Genomic DNA, 25,866 nt, shown 5'->3' with positions numbered 1-25,866 from the left:
GCTTCAATGCTTGTTTGTCATCTGCGTCTCTGAAGTACAGGCCAACACTAAGGGACTCTGGCTAACAAAGTTCGCAGATGACTGCAAACTGGGAGCCATTATTGAATCCCCAAATGATGTGGATATTTTACAAAAGGGCCTTATAGAAACAGATGCTTGGCTCAAGCTCAATGCCAAGAAATGCATAGTTATCCCCTTTGGGAAAAACCATGTAACTATGAATTACCACATAAGTGGCAGTACACTAAACACCGGAAGTGTGATAAGGGACTTAGGGACACAGGTGGACAGTGATCTCACCTTCGATAACCACATCGCCACAGCAGTCAGGAAATCCTTCTATGTGGCACACCTCATCACTAAGGGCTTTTCATCCAGAAAAAAGGAGGTTATTGTCCCACCCTACTCATCCCTCATTAGACCCATTATAGAATACAGTGCCCCGTTTGGTATGTACCTCTCAAGACATCTGCAACAATTGAAAAGGCCGCAGGAATACCTCACTAAAAGAATCACAGGCCTAAAGCAGATGCCTTATGCTGACCGTCTAAAAGAACTCCACCTATATTCTGTCGCATATCATCTACTCAGAGGCGATCTCTGCTTAACATACAAGGCCATGTCAAACCCAGAGCTGTTGGACATGCTACACTTAAAGAAATCCCAATCCCTCAGAGATGCACGCTCCAGGGATCTAAACCTTGTCATCACAATAAACAAAACATGCTGGAGGGGTAGGTTCCTGACCCAGAGATTCCCCAGACTCTGGAATAGGCTGCCCATACATGTCATGCAGAGCGCCTTTTTGGCCATCTTCAAAAGGAACCTTGATTGGATGGGAGATAGGAAATTCACCCCAGGGATCACGTCAGTCGCTGTGCTAGACAGGGGTCCAGGGAAGTAAATACTGTGGGAAGAAATAGCCAGGGAATTGTTATGGCTAGTTTTGTATAGACCCTAGGGATGATAGCCCAGTACCCAACCTATGATAGGGTTTCTGTTTGGGATTGTGCTGGCTCAGTTGTTAAATTCTGGGTAGTAACTTTTTTCATAGGGTTATGTATCAGCTGCTGTAGGTCACGTTGATGGTATCCTTGGACAGAAGCAACTTTTGGTATGTCACCGTGGGGCCCAGATGAGATGTTCTTTTCATTTACCATGGCTGAGCTGAGCTGCACTTTCAGTGCTGAGTGCTGTCACTGTGCTCTGCACCCTTTGTGTTTGCCAGAGAGTGTTAGCCATGGTGGTTGAAGCTGCCTTTGCAATATAGGAAAGTCCATATGTTTCCCTAACAGAACAAGTAGCTTCTGGTAGTGAAGCTAATTGTTTTGGTAGGGAATCGGAATGTGTTGCTTCTGGTGGTCTGTTGGGAGATTGCCTGGCACCATCCTTGGCATGACAACTCCCCTGGTTTCAGTCTGTGGATTTCTTTATAAATTGGGAGAATATCATTTTCATTTCATTCCTTTCTGCGGAGAGGGCTCAGGAGGTTTGGTTTCAGCCATCTGGGTGAGGACACAGGCCCCCTACAGCTCATTTGTATCTTCAGGGCTTGATTGCAGCTGTGAAGTTCATGTTAAGTTTTGCACACTCAAGGATGTATGTATTGCATTGGACTGTTGAGTGGTCAGATGTTCTTCATCTCACATTGCTGCAGTCCTTACACTTGGGTAGTCCGCTGTCCTCGGTCGGCCCGAATATCAAAGCTTTAGGCTGACGTCGGTCAAGGCGCATTAGACTGACATCAGGACGTCAGGGTACAAATGCGCATGACCGACGTCGTATCCTCAGTCTTTTTTGCCGCATGGTCCGATGCAGAAGCAGCGTTGCAAGTGCCGTTCGGCGTTCTGAAATTTTTCGAATTCGGAGTTTCAGACCGAGTCAAAGTTGGCTAAGTACCCCGTTGGGGAATATTTTAGTTTTTTCTTGCCTCAGTGGTTTACCGGATGTCAGAAAAAGTGAATAACTGTATTTCTTGTGGGAAACAGATACCGCATAGAGATTATCATGCTTTGTGTATTCCTTGTTTGGGACCTGAGCACGACGTTGTTGGGTGTCGCTTTTGTGCTAGGTTCAATAAACGCACTATTAAGCGAAGGTTAGATTGTGCCAGGTTGGTCTTCGGGAAGCGGTGCAATTATAAAATGCCGTCGGATGCTCCGACGCCTGCTTCTTCGAAGAAGCGCAAAGACAAAGCAGCTAAACCCAGACTAAAAGAGTCGTCCGAACCGGACGCCGGTTCTTTAGAGGCGTCAGTGGAACCGGTGGTTCCACTGGAGGCTTCTCTGGAATCTCAGGGGGAAACTTTGGTTTTGCAGGATGTGGCCTCCCAGGAGGCAGGTCAAGCTGGAGGGGCTTCTCAAGTTACTATACACCCCTCACTTCCTAGGGTGGTTAGGCCCTCTCCTTCTGTTTCTAAGGCTTCTCCCAGGGGCAGGTCAGGTTTAGCTTCTGTTGGGGTCACTCCTAGCTCTTCAGGTTCTGTGCCCAAGAAGCAAATGCTTAAGATGGCAGAAGATTTAATTACATTGATTAGAGGTTCTTTGCCCCCACCTGATAAGAGGCCTAGGGTTGAACCAGAGTTGGGGAGTTTTGAGCAGGCTTCGGATGTGTCAGAGTCTTCGGCTGAAGACTTGCAGGAGTATTCCCCTTATTCTGACTCTGATGTAGATGATTCTACTCCTTCTGCTTCTCCTCCAGAGGATTTTTCTTTTTCAGAGACTCTCCATTCCATGAGGGAGCATTTTAAGTGGGAAGGTCAGGACTTCTCTGAATCCAGGAAAAGGCTTAGGGAATTTTTGCTTTTGCCCCAGCATAGGCCTTTAGCTATTCCACCTGTTCTGGATGTTGTGGAAGATGTGTTTGCAGAGGCTTCACTTAATCCTGATTCTTTGCCTCCTGCTCCTGTTAAACCGGACAGGTATTACAGGGTGCCTGAGGCTCATAAATTTCTTTATAAGAGTCCTAGGGCGGACCCAGAAACTGTTAGTCAGGGACCTAAGGGTGTTAAGGCCTCTGTGGTTAAAAATCCGGTTCCTTCGGATAAAGAGGCCAGAGCTTTGGACAGATGGGGAGAGAAAGTCTATACTTCTTCCACCTTAGCTATGAGGGCTTTGAATTGCCAGTTTCACATGTTGAAATATCAAAATTATCTTCTTTCTCAATTGAAGTCTAAGGTAGATGCTCTGGCGGAAGGTATTGAGTGTAAAGAATTACAAGATTTGGTACATGTCTCTGAACAGGTGGGCAAGCATTCGTTACAATGTGGTTTTGATGCTGTACAGGCCTCGTCTAGGGTGGCTGCCACTGGGTCAGTTCTTCGCAGGCACGCCTGGCTGAGAGATCAGAATTTATCTGAACATGTTAAGACAAAGATTTTGGATGCTCCTTTACAGTCTGATGTGTTGTTTGGTGCACCTGTGGAGTCAGTTTTGAAGAAAATGGAAGACAAAGCTAAGTCTATGCAGACTGTTAAAGATTTTTTGCAAGTTCAGCCTCCGAAATTTAGTAGGAATTGGCCTGCTAAGGGGTGGACGTCCTTCTTATGATCAGTCTAGGGGTAGATCTAGACGTGGTAGAGGCAGAGCTCAGAGCTCCTTCAGGCCTAGAACAGGGAGTTCACCTGCACAATCTTCGGGTGAGGGCAGGGGCCAGTCCTTTCGTAAACAGGCCCAATGACCTACCTTTTCAGCTGCCAGATCCTTCTTGCCTGGCAGCACCTTTGGGAGGAAGGTTGGCACTCTTCAAGGAAAATTGGAGTCTGGTTACCCAAGACAGATGGGTTTTGGATATCATACACCAAGGTTACAGGTTTTATTTCCATACCTTGCCTCCTTTCAAAGGCATGCCGGACGTTCCTCCTCAGCAAAGACTAGAAGCTCTAAAACAAATTTCTCTGTTGCTTCAAATAGGAGCCATACAACCGGTCCCTCTGTCAGAAGTGGGCCTAGGATTTTATTCTCGCCTGTTCCTAGTACCAAAGAAGGGGAACACGTGGAGACCAATTTTAGATCTATCTATTCTCAACACTTATTTGGACATTCCCAAGTTCAAAATGCTGACATTGCAACTGCTTTCACCTCTGCTGGGCAAAGACCACTGGATGGTGACTCTGGATCTCAAGGAAGCTTACCTTCATGTTCCTATCAGGCTAAGCTGCAGGAAGTATCTGCGTTTTCGAGCTGGGACTTCTCATTATCAATTCTCTGCATTGCCCTTTGGCTTATCTACTGCGCCCAGAGTGTTCACAAAAGTTCTGGCTCCAGTGATAGCTTTCTTCAGGCTAAGAGGTATACAGATCTATCCTTATTTGGACGATTGTCTGATTCTGGCACAAGGAAGGGACGAACTTCTTCATCATTTACAGTATGTGATAGCAGTGCTAAGATGCCTGGGGTATTCTGTGAACGAAATAAAGTCCAGTCTAGTACCCTCTCAGGACATGTGCTTTCTGGGTGTGAGACTGAATACAGCATCCCAGATGGCCTTTTTGACCCCGGACAAACAAAAGAATCTTTCTCTATATTTCCGTCAATTGTCTCATCAGTCCAGGCTGACTGCAAGGACAGTCCTTCAAGCCTTGGGGTTCATGGCATCTTGTATTCTGGTGCTTCCCAATGCCAAACTGCATATGAGGAAGCTACAATGGTATCTCAAAAATGTATGGACACAGCACTGCCAGGATATGGACACTGTCATTCAAATAATACCTTGCATTCAAAAGGAGTTTTTGTGGTGGGCTCAGGAATGTCACCTAAACAAGGGACTCTCTGTGACCCGGCCAGAGGCGAGTCAGATTCTTACGACAGATGCCTCAGACAATGCTTGGGGAGCTCATCTAAATGGAAAATGGGTACAAGACACGTGGCCTGCCAGACTTCAACATCTACATATCAACTTGAAGGAGATGTTAGCAGTCCAATTTGCATTAATAGCTTTCAAAGACTTACTCCTCCCAGGGCAGGTGTTGGTTCTAACAGACAACACAACTGTCATGTGGTACATCAACAAGCAAGGGGGAACACATTCTTATCCTCTGTGCAGACAAGCAATGATTTTGTGGGAGACTGCTCTCAGTTTACAGCTGAATCTTCAAGCAAGGTTTCTGCCGGGAGCACAGAACTCCTTAGCAGATGTGTTAAGCAGAAGAATTATGGATCCCCACGAGTGGAAACTGGATCCTCATGTATTTCAGAAATTGACAGTGTTATGGGGAACTCCAGACATAGATCTGTTCGCTTCTCCACTGAACCACCAGCTGCCAAAGTTTTGCACAAAAAGGTTTCATCCCACAGCTTGGAAAGTGGATGCTCTTTCATTCAATTGGAGCAAGCTTCATGTGTATGCCTTTCCTCCTCTGCCTCTCCTCCCAAAGGTACTTCTAAAGGTCAGACAGGACAAGCCACAGATGATTCTAATAGCTCCGGATTGGCCTCAACAGCATTGGTACCCATTACTGAGAAGTCTGGTACGGGAACCTCCATGGCCTTTGCCTTCGATTCCACATCTACTGTCTCAAGAAGACGGTCATTTACTCAATGTCAAACTCCACTCTCTTCACCTGACAGCCTGGCATATTCTGTTTTAAACCCTGGAGGGTGTCAGCTGCCACAGCAAGTTTTGAATGTTATTTTGGAGGCCAGAAGGCCTAGTACAAGGAAAGTGTACGCAGATAAATGGAAGAGATTTTTATTTTGGTGTGCTGCAAAGGAATTTGATGTTTCTATACCTAATTTAAGTGCGGCCCTTCAATATCTTGCTGAGTTACTGGACAAAGGTTTATCCTTCTGTTCTATTAAGGTTCATGCTGCAGCGATTTCGGCACATTATGACTGTGTCCCACCTTTGTTTTCTCATCCTTTGTTTAAGCAATTCCTTAGAGGGGCAAAGAATATAAGACCCCCACGTAGAGCTCCTACTCCTGCTTGGGATCTCAATTTTGTGTTGGAGAAGCTTACTCTACAACCTTTTGAGCCTGCAGCTACTGCTTAGTTGAAATATTTATCCTGGAAGACTGCTTTTTTGTTGGCCATTACCTCTGCAAGAAGGGTTTCTGAATTAAAGGCCCTTATGGCGGTTGAGCCTTTCTTGATTTTCCATAAGGATAGGGTATCTTTACGTACTAATCCGTCCTTTATGCCTAAAGTGGTTTCTAGTGTGGCTTTAAACCAAACTATTCATTTACCTACTTTTTATGCAAACCCCCAAAACAAAGGGGAACAGATTTTGCACACTTTGGATATACACAGGCAGTTGCGTTATTATTTGAGCAGAACTAAAGGGTTCAGGCAGTCTCAGCAGTTATTTGTTTCTTTTGCTTTGGGTTCTCAGGGCAAGCCTGTGTCAAAACAAACTATTTCTAAATGGATTGGATTTTGCATTGCTTTCTGTTATTCCCATCATGGTAAGGAGATTCCAGCTGGGATTAGGCCTCATTCCACTAGGGCTACTGCCACGTCTACAGATTTTTTAAGGGGGGTGGCAACTAAAGATATTTTGGAGGCAGCTACTTGGAGTTCAGTGCATACTTTCTCTAAGCATTACCACCTTCCACTCTACTCTAAATCTAGGGCTGGTTTTGCCACTGCAATTTTACAGGGCATTTTGGCAGCTCCTCCTGCTTTATAGGTTTGCCATCCTCCCTTACCTCTGCTTTGGGATTCTACCCAAGTGTAAGGACTGCAGCAATGTGAGATGAAGAACATAGTACAGTTTTGTACCTACCATAAATGTAGATGTTCGAAGATCTACATTGCTGCAGTCCAATTTACCCTCCCTCCTTCCCTCTTTATTTAGAGGCAGTTGTGTGGTTTGGGTTGCAGATTTTGTGGTTATTGTATATATTGTACATATGTTTAGTACAAGGGTGTTTGGTTGTTTTTAGTTGTCTTTTGGGTTTGACCTTTCTTTTAGGGTCTTCTGACATCTGGGGCAAGAAAAGACTGAGGATATGACGTCGGTCATGCGCATTTGTACCCTGACGTCCTGATGTCAGTCTAATGCGCCTTGACCGACGTCAGCCTAAAGCTTTGATATTCGGGCCGACCGAGGACAGCTGACTACCCAAGTGTAAGGACTGCAGCAATGTAGATCTTCGAACATCTACATTTATGGTAGGTACAAAACTGTACTTTTCTTTTAGAGTCCATGTGTGCTCAGAGATATTTTGGCATTGGCCTTGGGACCCCTCTGTTCTTTTCCGGCATAGTGAGCATTTTCCATCAAACTTAGTGAGTGGGTATTTGCTACCTGAGTCATACCCCTTACATTTTCGTACTAAAGATGCTTCAGTGGTAGGGCATGGGGTGTCTCACAGCTTCTTCATAGCTGAAGTGGTGCCCCCCCTCCCCCAGCACATACACTGATCCACATAAACCCATTGGAGTTGAAGAGCCTTCCCAGCCATGGCAGTCTTGGAGGATAAACTGAATTTGGTTTTGTTCCTTGTTCATTCTGTCAAACGTTCGGTCATGTGGTACATAAAAAAGCAGAGTAATAAATCTTGTATTGGGCCCCTAACAAGTACATTTTGCTTTCAAGTGTTAATACCCTTGTAAGTAGGAATGTACTGCATGATTGTTTGAGCTGTTCTTTCAAAACTTTACTTGGTCTGAGAATTGGGAGTCCTTTTTTGTCCGTTCATCTTCAGATTGGGGCAGCCTGGCAATCAGTTTGTTTGCCTCTGAGGCAAATGTTCTCATTCTGTAATGCTCTGTGCAGTAGGACAAGGAGGAGCTATACAATATGCACGGCCCATTTTCCATAAAAAGGGAAATCCTTGTCTCTGCTCAGCCCATGCTCTGAATTATTGCACAGTGTAATAAAGAAAACCAAACTTCCTGCAGGTCCTCCCTAGCATTTGGGAATTATGAGGTTACAGGCTCTTGAGATTCTTGGTGGTACAAGCAATCTTCCTCACAAAGCCACAGAATGTCTCCTTAATGTGGGTAACAGCTGGATCCACTGTAGAATGTGCCTTCCAGGTTTAGTCTTTCCTAATATCCCATTCATGGTGTCCAGATCTTATACCTGACAGCTAGTGTTCCAACTGAAAGGTATTGCCCAAATGGATGGATGGGTTTCCTCACTCTACACCATTTCTGACCAACCTTTAAATTCTTGTATTATTTGAATCTCATGTATTTCATTGCCAGCTAGCCAACATTCTGTTTCTGTCCATCCTGACTTTATGGAGGACAGGATTTAGATCTAGAAGTGACTGATCAAACTATTCCTGGAGGGGGTCTGCAGCCGTTTTTTTTTCTCCTTTGAAAATGCCCTTTTTTGTTTGTTTTTAGGTCTTGGATGGCCCTCTGTCTGCCATAGAGTCTTCTCATGTCAGACTTGTGACCATTTGTTCCCTAGGCCATTTTTTTATGTGCCAGTAGATCTCCTGAGGCAAATGCTGACCACTGGGGTTATCATCCAAGAAAACATCTGTGAGTTTCATTTTCTTGCCAGTATCCCAGTCATGAGAACATTTTGTATGAATGGCCCTTACCCCTCCTTTTGGGTGGTGACATGGACACATAAAGCCAATGTATGGAACATGTGTCCCTCCCAACAGTTTGTGTCTTGCTCCAACACACACACACACACCTGTCAAGGTTTGGGTGGCCACACCCATATCATCCCTACACTGACCCAATGGCGACTCTATCCCTGTTGGAGGGTAAGGATAGAGTCATGACTCGGAGCTGTAGCTAAGAGCAGTCACAAATCCACCTTCCCCCCAAGAATGGGCATGCCCATGCTCTGCTATGGCACCATCAGGCACCCGTCTGTGTCATAGTCGGGGCTTTATCTCTTTAAGCCGCTGATGCAGGTTAAAAATCCAGTTTGAGCCACTGTACATTTATTTTGTGATTGATAAGATTGTTTATGCACTGTTTGAGCACACTGGCTCAGAGGCATAGTTCATTTATTAGGAAATGTTTTCCCTGGTAGGCATCACTTTGCTTACAGAATCTCTGAGCTTCAGGTCCCTATCGGTATCAAACCTGGTCTTGGACAATGCTTGGTGTCCCTTATGGCTTAGTGTTTCAGACTTGTCAATAAACCAGTCTGTCCATTTTCCTGTTTTCTTGCTAAGGCAGAAAACAAGGAAGCAAGGAGGCTTTCATATCCAGGTCTTAAATTTCCAGTCCTGCTTCTTCCTGAAATGAGTGCATGAATTTCAGAAGAAGGGATTTCAGTTAATATTATTTGATGTCCTTTGTCACTGTTGTGGTATTGTTTATACTCTGGACATCCTGCCAAGGATAGGTTAATGTGCAGGCAGCATATGAAAGCCTTTACACTTTGCTGGAGTCCTGTCAGACTTTTGTTCCAAGTGTAAGGTACACGTGTGATGCACAGACTCCTAATCCTCACAACGTTTTTGCTGCCATTCCAGATGCTATTTCTGAATTCTGTCTATACCATTCACCAAGCTGCTTCACTTACCTTGCTTCATACAGATAAGTGCCCTGTTGGGGGTTCTTTTCTTTTCTCCTCCTTGCAGTTTGTTTTCATGTCGTCCCCAAAGGCATAATGTGCGTGTGGGAGGCAGAGTCCCCATAAAGACTTAAACGAGAAATGTCTTTTTTTGTTTGGGTGCTACGCACGACCATACTCTGTGTGATGGATGTCAGGCTTTTGTCCATAAGACCCTCTACAGCCATCTGTATTACATTTTTATTTATATAGAAAATCAACATCTGAAGCTTTTGACACGGTACCATAGCTGAATCCACCCTCCCTGAAGTTTAGCCACCTCTTAAGAAAAAAGCTAAAAGAGCACATACTGAATCAACTGCTGTCCAGCTTCCACCCACTATATCCTTCGGGTTGGATGAAAAACTTAAGGACTGGTCGGTGCTGATGCTAGTTCTCTCAGCTGTAGCCTAGTTGGAGGTGGACACAAAGCTGTCTATCCACACATTCACTGAACTGTGCATACATCTGATACAGATTTAGAAGGAGAACCACAGCTGATTCTATCTGAAGGTCCTAGGAGATTCCTTGAATTTTATTTGGGGGAAAATGTGCCTGGTACCCTCGTTGAATCTAGGTAGGTATCTGAACCTCCTAGAATTGTTAAAGGAGATGTTCCTTTAAAAAAAAGAGCCATAAAGATAAATATGTGTCTTCTGTAGCTAAGGATGAGTGACAGGACTTTACCGAAGGGCTGTTTATTGCCTTATGTCTTTGCTGCTCCTTGGTCGTTGTCTCTGTCTCCGAGACCTAGGGATTCTGCTTCTTCTGATGATGACTTGGATTCTGGTGAAGAATCCTTAGCCTGTTCCTCACAAATACACTCACCTTTGGCCTTGGGATCTGAAGAAGAGGATTCTTTGTCCCCTGAATCTCCTTTGAGGAATTATCCTTTGTGGGTACAGTGGTTTGTATGCTGGAACATTTTAAGCGGGACTGTTTCCAAGTTTAAAAGAGGTATTATGAACTTTTGCAGATGGACTCACCCAGACATTCTGCAGTCCCTCCAGTCTTAGCTGCCTTGGACACATTTCCAGTAGCTTGTCAGGCTTCTGACACTCAACATCTAGCACGTAAGAAGCCAGACAGATTTTATAAGTTACGCAAGGGTCATAAATACTTGTGTAAAAGTTTATCTGATCTTGTAGTGGTTTCCATGTCCAGAGATAAGCCATCTAATCTGCATTCCTCCTCCAGGCTTTTGCCTTCTGACGAGGACAGCCATGCAGTAGAGAGATATGGGGGGAGAAAGCGTATACTTTTGCTACTTTGGCTTTTAGAGACAATTTATCAGACCTACATGACTAGATACGTCTTGGGTCTTCTGTCTTCTGACTTGCTTGATTTGGACAGTAAGACTTCTGCTCATTCTCTCTACTATGTTTTGACTCTCTGATAGCCTACCCTTCCATTAAATGCAGCGGATGCTCCTCTAGGGCAGCTGCATCTTGTTCAGTCATATGGAGACATTCCTGGTTCCACTTTTGCAGGCTTTACCTGAGGACATTAAGGCCAAACTTTTAGATTCACAGAGCTTCCTATCTATTTTGAAAGAGGCTAAGAAAGAGTACCAGGAAGTCCTTTGCAGCCAAGTGGAAAAGGTTCTCCAAGACTGATGGTGGTTTATCCATTCAGATACATTTGCAACAGGTCCACGAATCCCTGCCCTTCTCTACATGCAAGGACTGTCCTTTTATAGCATAAGGTAAATGCTTCTGCTATCTCTGCACTGCCTGCCCATGTCCACCCTAATTTATGCTCAGCTCTCACACAAAACAATCCTCAAACTCTGTACCCATGACCTACCACATAGGCAGCAATCTACTTAACATTGAGTGCATGATGAGACCTTGGGACCCAGGTGGACCGTAGTCTGTCCTTTGATAGTCACATTGCCACTGTAGTCAGGAAGTCCTTCTGCGTGGCACACACCATCATAAAAGGGTTCTCATCCGAGAAAAAAGAGGTAATTGTTCCCCTCTACTCGTCACTCATTAGACCTGTTATAGAGTACAACGCCCCTTTTGGAATGTACCTCACAAGACATCTGCAGCAGCTGGAAAGGCCACAGAAGTACCTCACAAAGAGGATTACTGGCCTCAAACAAATGCCCTACGCTGACCACCTCAAAAAACTCCAGCCTACTCCGAGGTGATCTCTGCCTAACATACAAAGCTATGTCAAACCCAGAGCTGTTGGACATGCTACACCTAAAGAAATCCCAATCCCTCCGAGCTACACGCTCTAGGGACCTAAACCTTGTCACCACAATAAACAGGACATGCTGGAGGGATAGATTCCTGTCCCAGAGACTTCCTATACTCTGGAACAAGCTACCCATCTATGTCAAGCAAAGTTCTTCATTAGCACTCTTCAAGAAAAATCTTGAGTGGATGGGAAATAGGAAATACACCCCGGGGATCACTTCTGTGTCTCTGCTGGACAGTGGCACAGGAAAATTACTTTCTTGGGTGGCGTAAGCTATGGAACCTTGCTGGCTAGGCTTTCGTAGGCCCTTGGGCCGATAGCCTAATACCTACCTATGAAGGGATTAGTGCACCTCAGACCATCCAGATGGTAACCAGCAAACTCCTGGGATATGAATTACATGTTTGAATATTACGCTACCCCTCCTTTGAACTAGTGGCTTCAGCCCAATCAAACTGCGTAGATATAATTCTGCTTTGCTGCTAGCACTCGTCTCCACAGTGAGCTTCTCTGATTTGCAAGCCCTAATGTACAAGGAGCCATTCGAAGTTTTTTCATAGAGACAGAATTACCATGAGAACCAGCCTCTCTATTATGCTCAAACTGGTGTCAGAGATTTCTCTGAATTAGGTCATCTTTCTCACTGTGTTCTTCCCAAACTCTCAAAACAAGGAAAAAGAGTACTGTATTCCCTGGCTGTACACAGACAACCAAAATTCTGCTTCCCATCTCCTCAGGAAATATTTTCCAGACAGACCAGCTGTTACTGGCCTTTGCAGAAGGTAAACAAGGAAAACCAGTAGGCAAGTAACTGCTTTCCAAATGGATTGTGAGCTTCATTTCCTTTTTACTGCCAGCATGGCACACAACCCCTAGCCAGTGTTAGACCCAATCCCACCAAGGCAGAAGCTGCAACTGTCCCAGCATGGCATGCAACCCCTAGCCAGTGTTAGAGCCAATCCCACCAAGGCAGAAGCTGCAACTGTCCCAGCATGGCACGCAACCCCTAGCCAGTGTTAGAGCCGATCCCACTAAGGCAGAAGCTGCAACTGTCCCAGCATGGCACGCAACCCCTAGCCAGTGTTAGAGCCAATCCCACCAAGGCAGAAGCTGCAACTGTCCCAGCATGGCACGCAACCCCTAGCCAGTGTTGGAGCCGATCCCACTAAGGCAGAAGCTGCAACTGTCCCAGCATGGCACGCAACCCCTAGCCAGTGTTAGAGCCGATCCCACTAAGGCAGAAGCTGCAACTGTCCCAGCATGGCACGCAACCCCTAGCCAGTGTTAGAGCCAATCCCACCAAGGCAGAAGCTGCAACTGTAGCATTTATGCAGGCAGCTCCTGCTCAGACTGTATTAGATGCACCCACCTGGTCCTCTGTATGCACCTTCACAAACGTGTACAATCCTGGAGCCATTTCTAGGGGTAGAATGAGTTTTTCTGCCATCCTGCAGAGCCTGCTGTCCATGAACTAAACCCTTTTCCTGCTTCCCCAATAAGAAGCTTTAGAGTCCACCTGTTAGTACTGCAGCATTGACTACAGTGAACATAGTACAGTTCTTTTACATAATTGCAGATGGTTTGAGTAGAACAATGTTGCAGTGCTCTTTAACAACCTCTTTCACTTCTCTCTTTTTTTTTTTATCTTGGAGTCCATTTTTGCTTTCTGTAGGTCTGGTTGGACAGGTTGTGCGCCACCTGAGGACCATTGGACTGCTAGGGACTCTGACAAGAACAGTGTTAAGATGGTGTTATCTGACATGTGTCCCCCCCCCTCCAATGTTGGGATGGCCAAGGATGTCAGTTTGCTAGGGGGATGGTGAGTGACTCTGGTATTCTGGTCGAAATTTGAGCTTCTGCACGACATGAAGTCCTAAGATTCAGTACTGCAATACTGAGTTACTTGAACATCTAAATTATAACAATTCCTCTACACGGTTGTACTTTTGCAGTAGTTGCCTTCCTAGTGGGCACCCATTGTCTTCTTCTTGGAGAGGAGGAATTGGGGTTCTTTCTGGTGGACATGGAACAGCTGGGGCTGTACTATTTAGTCCAGTAGAGTTCTGTCACAGCTGTCTATTTTCTGGCATTTCTGTGGGAAAGATTTGAAGATAGCATTGACCGATGCACACTTTGTACCACTCCTGTACTTCTGTTCTCAGTAGGTAGGTAAAGCATTGGAAGTGAGGTTGGCTATGGGTTACCTGCTTGCAGAATATTTGAAATATGAGGACTGCAACAATGAATCTGCTCTAATATCTACATTTGTGGTAATTTGCTAACATAACTATCATTCATCCTGATTATCCTGTGCTCGCTCGTACTTTCTGAAACTTGTGCAACATTTTTTGAAAGGCTTTTTAACCGATTTTATTAGACGCTGAAAGTCTTCTATTTTTGTTGGTATTCCTGTCTGTTTTTTTTGCCGTCTTTTTCTTCTAAATCTCCAAAGAAGTTCAAGAAATGGGGAGAAGAGTGGGTGTGCATTAACTTAACATGTTTAGATGATGTCATTTCCATAAGGCACCACATTAGAGAAGGAAGTATTTTCTAAGAGATACAGACCTGATTTGGTGAATGAGGTTGTGCAGTCTAGATTCCCATCACCACAGGAGGGTATCTACTTGATGTCTTCTAGCTCCCTGTGCAGATATTGTTTGTTGTGCAGCAGGTTCTTTGTGAACAAGCAGCCACTAAGCAGACGGCTACAGACACAAAAATGGTGCGTGATAAAAGCTGGCATGTAATGTTGAGTGCTGTATAATGTAACAAGGCCTTTGCACCGGATGCCTTGTAGTGCTGTATAATTTAACAAAGCTTGTGTCTGTGGTCTGGGCCATCAAAACCCTTCCTCTGCCTTCCATTGAATGGTCAGATGTCCTTTGGTCTTCGTGCACTCCATAATCTGATTTTCCTCCTGCAGCGCTGATGTCTGGGGACCCAATTCCTGGGTGTGGGTAGATGGTAGATGTCCAAAAAGTGACTCGGGTATTCATTCAGTACCCTGATGTTCAAGCTGTGGGCTTCCAGCAATTGGACTATGGACTTTTGGATGAGAGCAAAAGTTCAGGGAGTCCAGAGCAGTGGACATATTTGGAAAGTGAATGTATACCTCAGCTGCATTCGCACTGAGGCCGGTAAACTACCTGACACATTTTACTCAGCTACAGGGAGATTTGACAAAGGAGCTTTCAAAATATTCTCGGAGACCATGTCTGCAGAGGATCAGAAAAAAGCTTTTCTTTGCAACTTTCTACTCTACAGTCCATTACTAATACAAAAATGAGGCTAATCTCCCATGCAGCAGAGGATGCCTCATGAGCTGCCAGTCATACCTCTCAACCGTACAGATTTTTGCAGAATATCCAGATTTTAGCGTCATATTTTTGGTCCATTTTTCATAAAATTCTGTTTCTGGCAAATTAGTGGTAAATCATTAAAGATTGAAGTTCGTAATTAATGACAGACGTTTGAGTTTTACACTTTATATCCTTCAGAAGATTCATGCTACTGCAAAAACTGCTATTCTGTCAACTTTCTAAATTTGTAAGAACAATATTAATTGTCCCTATTTTTGGGCTTTTGTCCCACTTTTATTGATGGCTCTGTCCAGATTTCTTACTCTGGAGGTTGAGAGGTATGCTGCCTGTTCAGGCATAGCCATTAGGAGACATACCTGGATGAGGCTATGCGACTTTAGGGAACCCTTCAGTGCATCCTTTGCCAAAGCCCCCTTTGGCTCTTCCTTGTTCAGGCCATCAGCTAAAGATGCACTCATCCACAGCAAACAAGAAGGAAAGACTCTGCCTGCCATATAGGGATCAACTTGTCTACCCCTCAACAGACTTTCTGTAGAAACCAATGAGATGGTAAGAAGATGTGGTTCCGAAAATCTCAGGGACCTTTCCAGGATTTGTGCAGGGATAATTCCTCCTGAGGCAGAGGAGGAACCTTCAATGGAAGACGTTGCCCCCAAGGCAGAGGAGGTCCACAAAATCAGGGCTTCACAGATTCTTTTTGTGATGGACCCTATCAGTGCTTCTGAAGCGTTGCCCAACTGTCTGCCTCTGCAGGCAGTCATGGGTCATTTTTCTTTGTACCTAGATGCCTGGACAGAAATCACAAAAAACTCCTGGATGCTAAGAATCATATCCAGAAGTTACTACATAAAATTTTCCCTTTCTCCCCTTGTCCAGAAAAATAAACTTCCAGATGTATCACCCAATCAAATGGAAGATGCAGCTCAAGAGGTACAAAAGCTGCTACAAAAAAGTCATCCAAGAGGTCCCACCCGACCAAATAGGATTCGGAACCTACTCCTACTTTTTTGGTGCCAAAGTAAACTGGGGACCTAAGACCCAATTTGGATCTAAGCAACTTAAACCAGTTTGTAAAGAAGACAAAGTTCAGAATGGCCATGGTTCAGTCCATTCTGCCACTTCTGCACAAGTGCGATTGGATGTGCTCTGTAGATATCCAGGATGCATACAATCACATAAAACTAGACAGGCGATCCAGGAGACATCTGCACTTTCAGCTGGGAGCCAATCATTACCAATTCATGGGACTGCCCTTCGGACTCACCACAGCCCGCAGGATGTTTACCAAATCCATGGCAAGTAGTGACAGCTCACTTGAGACTCAAAGGATTCTGGGTGTTTCCATATCCCAGTAATTGGCTCCTCACCGCCCCATCCAAGTGTCAGCTTCTACTAGCCAGGGACTAGCTCTAGATTTCCAGCAACTGAGGCATCTTGATAAATCTTACCAGGTCAAACCTAGCTCCAGTTCAGACCTTGAAATTCATAGGAACCTTCTTGAATACTACAATGCAGATGGCTTCCCTGCTGCACCACTTCACCACATCTGAGAGACTTCAAGTTCAGGCCATACTATTCCCACCCATCTCCTCCATCCCAGTTAGTGCTTCAAGCTCTGGGGTCTCTGTCTGCTGCCATATTTCGAGTCCCACTAGCAAGGTTCTTTATGTGCATCCTTCAATGGACATTGGCAGTGCACTGGTCCATTCTTTACCAGCCCCAGTCAGCAAATGTCATATTCTGCGATGGATTCAGTCCGATCTGTTTCTGGGCAGACCTCTTTTCCTTCCGCCTCCAGTTGCCACTGTGACCACGGATGCTTCCCTACTGGGGTAGGGGTGGGGGGTATTTCTTGGGGAAGATGGTCCAAGACACACGGTCCCCTCTGGAGACCAAGTAGCATGTCAGTGTTCCAGAGATGAGAGCATTCCTTCGAGCGTTGCAAGCATTTCAAGAGGTTCTACCTCTAGGGATGATTGCAGTTCATACAGACATGCCAGTAGTCTGGTATATCAACAAGCAAAGAGGAACCCGATTTGACTTCCTGTGCAGAGTGGCCATGAGAGTTGGGGAATGGGTGATCACTTTCAGGCCACTTTCTCATTACAACGCACATCCTGTGGAAAACCAGCAAGCTAGCAGACAGGCTCAGCAGATCCATTCTGATGCCTCATGAGTGGTCTGTCAATCACTCGGTAGCAAATATGATCTTCAGCCAATGGGGCCAGCCTTGCTGCGACCTATTTGCCTCACCCCTCAACAAGTGCAGCAAGTATTTCTCTCTTATCCCCCCCCCCCCCCCCAGGGGAGTCGCCGAGGGATGCTGTGCTACACAATTAGCCCCTGGGTCTCCTGTTTGCTTATCCTCCTCTTCCTCGAATTCCGAAGTTCTTACAGAAAGTAAGCAGGCTGAAGTCCTCAGACATCCTCATTGCCCCCTTCTGGCCTCGACGAGTATGGTTCCCCTTCCTCTGGTCTCACTTGAAGTATCCCCCATGGGTACTGGGACCCACTCAGAATCTCCTGTCCCATCCATCCCAAATTGAACATCCCAGTCTCCGTAATCTCAAACTAACCACGTGGCTTCTTCACTTCTAGTGATAATTAGACAGTGCAGGCTTTCTTCCCCAGTTTGTGAGATTATTTTGGCCTCCCAGAAGGCTTCTACCAAGAAAGTTTACAGGAGCAAATGGAAAAGATTTTCTGTCTGTGCTTCCAGTCAGAATATCGATCCCTTTTCAGCTCCTGTCTTGACCATTCTTCTTTTCCGTACAACTTTATTTAAGGAGGGGGCTATTTCTTCTTCCGTTAAACTTCAATTAGCAGTGATCTCTAATTTCCGTTCTGGAAATAAATCCTTTTCTCTCCCTATGACCAGATTTTGTAAAGCCTTCATGAAGGATATCTTTCTGCTCAGACACCCAATAAAAGATCCTTCTCCTCCTTGGGACCTCACTGTGGTGCTTTTAAGTTTTAACTTCGAAACCCTTTGTACTAGCAGGCAAATGCAATATGAAATTTCTGCTCTGGAAAATCATCTTTTTAGTAGCTATTACTTCAGCAAAAAGAATTTCTGAGCTCCAGGTCTTTTCAGCTAAGCCTCTTACACCATCTTTCATAAGGACAGAGTATTCTTACAGACCAGTCCTTCTTTCCTGAAGTGGCTACAGAGACCAACATCAATCAGTTCATACAATTTACCAGTCTTCTTTCCCAGCTTTACAAATAAGGGGGAATATCTGCTTCACCTACTGATGTGCACAGACAATCGTTTTTACCTTCACAGAGCAAAGAACTTCAAGGAAATCTGATCAGCTCTTTGTATCCTTTTATACTAGTTGCCTGAGCCAGGCAGTGTCTAAACTCACTCTTGCCAAATGGATTACTGAGTGCATCTTATTTCTCTATTCTCAGAAAGGATTAGAGTTACTATGATCACCTGTACTGCAGCCATTTGGTCTAAGACTCGCACCTTTGTTACTCATTACAAATTGAATATTGTCTCTAGAAGCAGAGCTCCCTTTGGTTCATCAGTGCTCCGGCATGTCATTCCCTGAGGGCATCCCAAAGACTACCTAGCTGAGGATTTTGTCCCATCTGTGAAGAAGAATGAAAAGGGATGACATCAGCTTTAGAATTTATCATTATTATCATATTTATCATTATTATTATCATTATTATCATAATTTAGAATTATCAAGCTGAAGTACCCAGGAAAGGAACAGCCAGCCTTAGAAAGGTCTGATGTTTTAATAAAGCCAAATAAACCAGAACTGTGTTTCTGGTTTATTTGGCTTTATTAAAACATCAGATCTAGTGCTGGCTGTTCCTTTCCTGGGTACTTCAGCTTGGTTATTTGGTTTCATTTGGTACCTGGAACCTTCTTGCTTTGGAGATTTAGAAGTATGTATTCCCCATAACTTGGCATCTGTGTTGTCCATTTTCATTCTTCCTCACTTTCCCTTCCATCTATCCCCCAGCCTTGTCTGTTCTAGAAGTACCTCGTAGACTGTTTTGGAACCTGTTAGTTCCAGCTCTAGGCCTTAAGTTTTCTTGTATATCCTGTCTCTCTTATAACTGCGGGAGATTGCACAGCAAACTTGATCTGAGGAGTTGGGGGAGAACAGGCCATTATGGGTAGAGGGAGGATCTCGAGATTACGATCTTAGTCTTTGGTGTGTGGCCGAGTCAGATCCAAACCCATCTCTTGAGGAAGAATGAAAATGGTCAACACAGTAGCTGAGTTATGGTAAGTCCATAACTTCTAATTCCTGTCAGATTTGCCCAGAAGTATTTCTTTGTGGTGAAACAAGCATGGGTGGTTTTGCCATTTCCCAGACCTTCTACTTCAGGGGTTAAAAGGAGAAAAAAAAGGTTACTTTTCTCTTCTCATTCATCCATTTCAGACAAAGATGATTAGGCCATAGCTTATCCAGATAGGACTGGATCACCCCTGACCTTTATATGGATACTGGGAAATTAATACACTGTTGTCTTTGGCTCCCTTCCACTGATGAGGATTTGTAGGGTGGTACATTTAACCTCATAAAATAGCAGTCTAACTGGCCTTCTAAACCCTTATCCTTCCCTAAGGTAAGCCAACATTTTGAAGCTGGTAGGGTCCAGTGTGCTAGTATTATCCTCCACTAATGATTCTTTTCAGAATACTTTCTCATTGTCTTCTTTGGAAACTGATTCTCTGCCATCTACCTCAGAGAGTCCTTGCAGACGTCATATGGTTAATTAGCAATGTGAATTTCCGTACAAAGGCCATGTAATTAGTTGTCCTTTTTATAGACATAGGTCTAGGGATGCCATTATACCCTTTACTAAGTTCTCATTAGGCCAGTCATTTAATATAATGCCCCTTTGTAATGTATCTGTCAAGACACATGCAACGACTGGAACACCCAGAGAGAGATACCTTACTAAAAGGATGCAAGGCCTAAACAACATGTCCTACATAGACTAACTCAAAGCCCTGTCACTATACTGTGTGTCCTACAGACTGCTAAGAGGTGACCTTTGTCTGGCATACAAAGCGCCCTCCAACCCATTACTGATGGATTCTGCACATCAACAAGTCAAACAACATCAGAAATACTCTGTTCAGGGGTCTAAACCTGTTCTGTAACATGAACACACTGGTTTGGAGTGGCAGGTGTATCTCATGGAGGATACTGCTGCTGTGGAACAGACTTCCCAGTCCACGTAAAACAAAGTTCATCCCTGTCCATATTCAAGCACTGTTTAGATCTGTGGATGGAAACATAAAATTTACCCTAAGACTGCCCCCTGCACTACTAATGGACAGAGACAGCTCCTAAATGCATTATCCCATGCATGGGTCCCCTCAAATTAACTACGGTATGATTCTAGTTATTCTCATTAGGGGTAATGTGTGATTATTGACCATGGGATGGGGCAGGCTAATCTGTAACCAAATGACGTAGGTTATTTCAAGCACAAAAATGGAATTGGCTAGGCTTAAAATGGCCTGCAGGGGCAGCTAATCTAGTACTTAACTATGAGCCTGTGAACAGATTAGAACACAGGGACAGCTAATCTAGTACTTAACTATGAGCCTGTGATTAAGCATGTGGCTAATACAGCCTAGTACTTAACTATGAGCCTGTGATTAAGCATGTGGCTAATATAGCCTAGTACTTAACTATGAGCCTATGATTAAGCATGTGGCTAATATAGCCTAGTACTTAACTATGAGCTTGTGATTAAGCATGTGGGTAATATAGCCTAGTACTTAACTATGAGCCTGTGATTAAGCATGTGGCTAATATAGCCTAGTACTTAACTATGAGCCCGTGATTAAGCATGTGGGTAATATAGCCTAGTACTTAACTATGAGCCTGTGATTAAGCATGTGGCTAATATAGCCTAGTACTTAACTATGAGCCTGTGATTAAGCATCTGGCTAATATAGCCTAGTACTTAACTATGAGCTTGTGATTAAGCATGTGGGTAATATAGCCTAGTACTTAACTATGAGCCTGTGATTAAGCATGTGGCTAATATAGCCTAGTACTTAACTATGAGCCTGTGATTAAGCATGTGGGTAATATAGCCTAGTACTTAACTATGAGCCTGTGATTAAGCATGTGGCTAATATAGCCTAGTACTTAACTATGAGCCCGTGATTAAGCATGTGGCTAATATAGCCTAGTACTTAACTATGAGCTTGTGATTAAGCATGTGGGTAATATAGCCTAGTACTTAACTATGAGCCTGTGATTAAGCATGTGGCTAATATAGCCTAGTACTTAACTATGAGCCCGTGATTAAGCATGTGGGTGTAATATAGCCTAGTACTTAACTATGAGCCTGTGATTAAGCATGTGGCTAATACAGCCTAGTACTTAACTATGAGCCTGTGATTAAGCATGTGGCTAATATAGCCTAGTACTTAACTATGAGCCTGTGAACAGATTGGAATGATTAAGCATGTGGGTAATATAGCCTAGTACTTAACTATGAGCCTGTGAACAGATTAGAATAATTAAGCATGTGGGTAATATAGCCAAGGGTATTCTTGGTGCTTCAGTCATTAAGAAAATGACAAATCTACCTAAAGTATGGTTATGAATGTATAGATTTTAGCTTTAGGGCAGCTGCCTCAGCCCATAGAATTGACTCGATCTACCTAGTTAAAGATATTTTGCCATTCCCTGAAGGTATTCGGCTCATTTAATTCAGTAGGTGCCACTTTGGGGGTGAGGGACTTTTACTTTGTCTTGTCTTACAGAAATTATTAAAGCAACTGGAGAAAAAATGGGAAGACACTGGTGGATATAAAACAAATATATAATTCCCTGTTTCTTACATACGCTGAAAATTTCATTTGACCATCAACTGTATTGACTCCTTTGCAAAGCAGCCCACAGGGCAACAATATGCCGAAGTGGACATTTTCAGTGCAAGCCAGCAGCATCAGTAAAAGCGAGGCACATGGCAGACACAGCAAACCTCTCAAATGAAAGGCAGTTTCCTCGGTTTCTGGTTGGCTCTGTGGTGCAGATGGAGAAATCCTTGCCTGTGTGTCAGAAAGTCTGAGTTTAACTTGTGACCCATATGCTGGGTGAGCAGGCTGTGTAGGGTCTGCCATGCTGTTGTGCAGGCTGGGTGAATGCCCTCAATAGCAATGGGTCAGCCACATGCAAAGGGTTGCTTGTGCATGCTTCACATTGCACCCTGAGTGATGTATGTGTGGAAGAATGCATGTGCCAAAATGGGTCTGGCACAGCTATTCCCACTTTGGTATTGCATGTGCCACATTAATTGCGGGCTTTATAGGGATGAACTGGATCAACTCACTTAAGTGGCTGGATGGCAGTCTAGGTGCTCAACTGTCAGAGGAAAACAAAAAAAAAATTCTTTCTAGCTCTGATTGAGTCAGCTTGTCATAATTTGCCTACTGTCCTAAATCCTTAATCCCTATAAGGCTCTGCCAGTATTTGAAGAAGAGGTGTATTAGAACTACAGGCAAATTAATAAGGGAAATAGTCCTTACACACTTAGCCAAATAATTTTAATCCTTTCTGATGTCATTACCAGCCCCGGAAACGACAAAATGCCAGCTTCATGCAGCCCTTCCTGTAATTCAGCAGATTTTATTGTTGTAATTCATTCAGCTAGTGTATTCAAGGCTTCTTCATGGTACCAGAGGTGGAGGAATATTACAGAGGTGCATTTTAGGTCTGTCAAATGTAACTCGCCTCATAAAAGACATGGCAGTTCCCATTTGTCGTCTTCTTTGCAGAACACTAGGTTGGTAACCTTTGACATGAAAGATGCCGGTCTTGCTCATTCCTGTGCAGTAAGCCCATAGCATTTCCTAAAGGTTCACAGAGTTTTGCCCATACAAAGTCACTTCCTTGCATTTTGGCCTTTCTTCTGTACCCAGATTATAACTACAAGTTTGGCTCCTATTTTTCCCCTACCTGAACCTTCTTGGGTGCATATTGTTCTGACCTAGATGATTGATAAAAGCCCAGAGCATCTGCAGTTGAAAGATGTGTATGGTAGGAGCTGTATTGACTATCCATTATGTGTAAAATGTTCATTGGGGATTTGTACATTCTGTCAAATCCAGGCTATAACAGTGAAATATCAAAGCTTTCCTCAAAGTTTAACAAACTCATGGAGTGTTTTAGTAGGTGTTCTGTGGCAATGTCCTATGCGTGGTTGTATGTGATGGGCTTGCCTCCCACTTTAGTCAGGGCCACTACGCTATTTTTTGATTAAACAATTTTTACAGAAATGATCTGCCTGTCATAGTAGATCATGCTATAACCAAAGTGTGTTGAACTGACAATTTTACTACATCAGATTATTTTATAAGTGCATAGGTGGAAGCAGAGTGCTAATAATTTATTTGATGTATTCGTCTGGAAACTAAGCTTGTTTTCATTGTGTCTCTCACTTCTGCAAAATGAGAGTAGTTGATTTTCCTTGCTAATATGGCTGATTGGTTATGACGTTGATCTAACAGTTTTGTTAATTGTGTCCTTTGCATTTTCAGTACCTTATTGACATTTTCACAAGTAAAGCTGCTCCACCTGTGCAGTGTTATAGCACCTCTTTGCTGCATTTATTGGGTTTATTGCTTAGGAACAGTTTAGACTCATAGAATCTGTCTTTGCATCTTCACTGTACTACATAGGTGAGCTGGCATTGGAAGTTTTCTGCCGTACATTGACTAGCTTGAAGTGTCATTCCACCAGTAGATGTTCGGGATGGGTTATTATATGCAGAAATGCCCTTCTTTCGGCTATGTTTACCTTTGTAGATATTTGAACTGTAACCAGTGATGGTTGGTATCAAGAGGGGTAGTAATTATGATAATGTACAAATTGTCTAAATTCTACTGTATTCTTTTGTTTATGAAATGTATGTTTTCTTCAGTGCAGGCTAAGTTTCTGTTTGCATTTCAGCTTTGATGGTGAACTAGAAGGTCTTCACACTGCCTTAATGAAAACTACGTTAGAGGCTTCTCCCATCTCATCTCCTAGATCCCCAGGTTTGTTATTACTTTGAATTTGCTTTTTTATAACTTTGTGATGTTTTGTTTTTGTAATATTTGATTTTGTTTCTAGGAGGAAAGCTGTCTCCAGTGAAGCAGGCTCAGCTGAGAAGCTTCTTATCTAAGAGGAAGACCCCAACTGAGAGATCCACTGCACCAGGTATGTTTACTTTTCTGGCCTCCTGTTATGCTAACCAAATCAATCCAGGTTAGTCATCACCTAATTTGAAGTCAGTGCTGCAGTTCTTGGAAAGCTGCATGGTGTAAACAGCTATGTTAAATGGTAGACTTAATGTGGCGGGCTGTGTGTGCATATCCATTTGAACATTTCATATGGAGTGGTTATGTTTCAAATGTTTGTCATTGTGGTAGTCTTTGTTTTGGCAGAACACGCTGCTTTTTTGTGTTGACTTAAATGCATGTTCAAGGAGTAGTGGCCTGTCAGCTTAATACAGCTTCAACATCCTGTAGTTAGCAATTGTTTTATTAGTATAACAGTATGTGTGCAGGTTTGATGGTATATTTGTTGTCTCATGCTTTTTGAAGAGTGACTTACTCATAGATACAAAACAGTTCATGGGTGTATGCTAAGCTAATGTCCCTGGAGCCTTTACAAACCTAGCCCATAGAAATGCCCTGGAGTCGTGCCACCCGACGTTAGTTCCCAGTGCCGCTATCAAGTAGAGCCACTGAAGTGATCCTCGGGGTGAACTTTCTATTAGTTAAATTGTGTTTGGCTTTTTTTTAGCGTAAACGTGTAATTTGTTTACTAGATTGGTCTAATTGGTAGCAGCGAGTTACTGTAAATATAAGAAAAGCGTACTGGCACTAGAAAGTTATCTGTAGCCCCTCCTGGGCAACAGTGATGTGCATGGAAATTTATCTTGACCAAGTTTCTGTTAGTGTTGGTAAGATAGAGCTGCAATGGATTGAGAGCCAGACTGGAAAACTCATAGGAGTCAACAGTTATAACTCTTCTCTGCAGCTGTTCATTGCGAAACTCACTTGAGTGTGACAGCTAGTGATCAGGACCTGAGGTATTATCATTGTTTTGATATAATTTGGTGACTAACAGTGCAGCTCACGAGACAGCAGCTCCTGACCATCACATATTAATTGGTGACAGTTGTATGTATTTATGCAGCAGTGGTACGGCGGTAGCATTGTTACCTCACAGCAAGAGGTTCTCCCGTTTGATTCTCGGCGTGCCTTGGGGAGTGCCTTCTCTGTGGAGTCTGCATGTCCTCGCGGTTGGGTAACGTTCGAAAGACATGTGTGCGTAAATGGGCATGCCTTCTTTGAACGTTGGGCATCGAGCTGGCACCTTGGTGTTTCTTAAAAATCTACTGCCAATCATTAGCGGACCAGAGTTCCGCTGTGGCAACCCCTTACCGGGAAAAAGCCGAAAGACAAACTCCCAGTCAGTGACATCAACCACCATGCATGCAGTTACCCTACCTGTGTGTACCCTTATTGCCATACTGTAGCAAGCATTGTGGCTTTATATTGAAGATATCAGAATGGTGCACGGTGTGTAGTTGTGCTGGTCTAGACCACAGCTGCAATTTTTGATATATGCTACACATAGGCACACACTGTGTGCACAGACAAAGTCCCGACTTAGGGCCAAGATAGCCTGAGTTTGAATAGTGACTGGGGCCCTGGAAGAGCCAAGCAGTGAGCAGCAGACCTTGTCTCACCCATGCTAGGGGGGAGGTGGTGGTTCCAGTTAGCCAACTGACACCTTGCATGGAGAGGCTTGCAGGTTACAGAAAGCTGCTGTGGCTAGGAACTTGGGGCTTTGAGAATCCCAGGACAGGTATGGTA

General features: G+C 44.0%; 1 protein-coding gene across 1 annotated transcript in view; it reads left to right on the top strand.

Annotated features, from left to right (window-relative positions):
* NUP214 (nucleoporin 214) overlaps positions 1-25,866 on the top strand; it is a 3,229,616-nt gene that overhangs the window by 1,483,442 nt on the left and 1,720,308 nt on the right. The window contains exons 20-21 of the mRNA XM_044058190.1: positions 23,951-24,036; positions 24,113-24,199. Of these exons, the coding sequence (XP_043914125.1) occupies positions 23,951-24,036; positions 24,113-24,199 (173 nt within the window). The remainder of the gene's footprint in view (positions 1-23,950; positions 24,037-24,112; positions 24,200-25,866) is intronic.

This window comes from Protopterus annectens, chromosome 16.part0 (assembly GCF_019279795.1).
Source record: "Protopterus annectens isolate FY-2018-M chromosome 16.part0, PAN1.0, whole genome shotgun sequence".
NCBI classification, from domain to species: domain Eukaryota; kingdom Metazoa; phylum Chordata; order Ceratodontiformes; family Protopteridae; genus Protopterus; species Protopterus annectens.
Note: the sequence above shows the minus strand (reverse complement) of the source record. Positions and strands in the feature narration are given on the sequence as shown.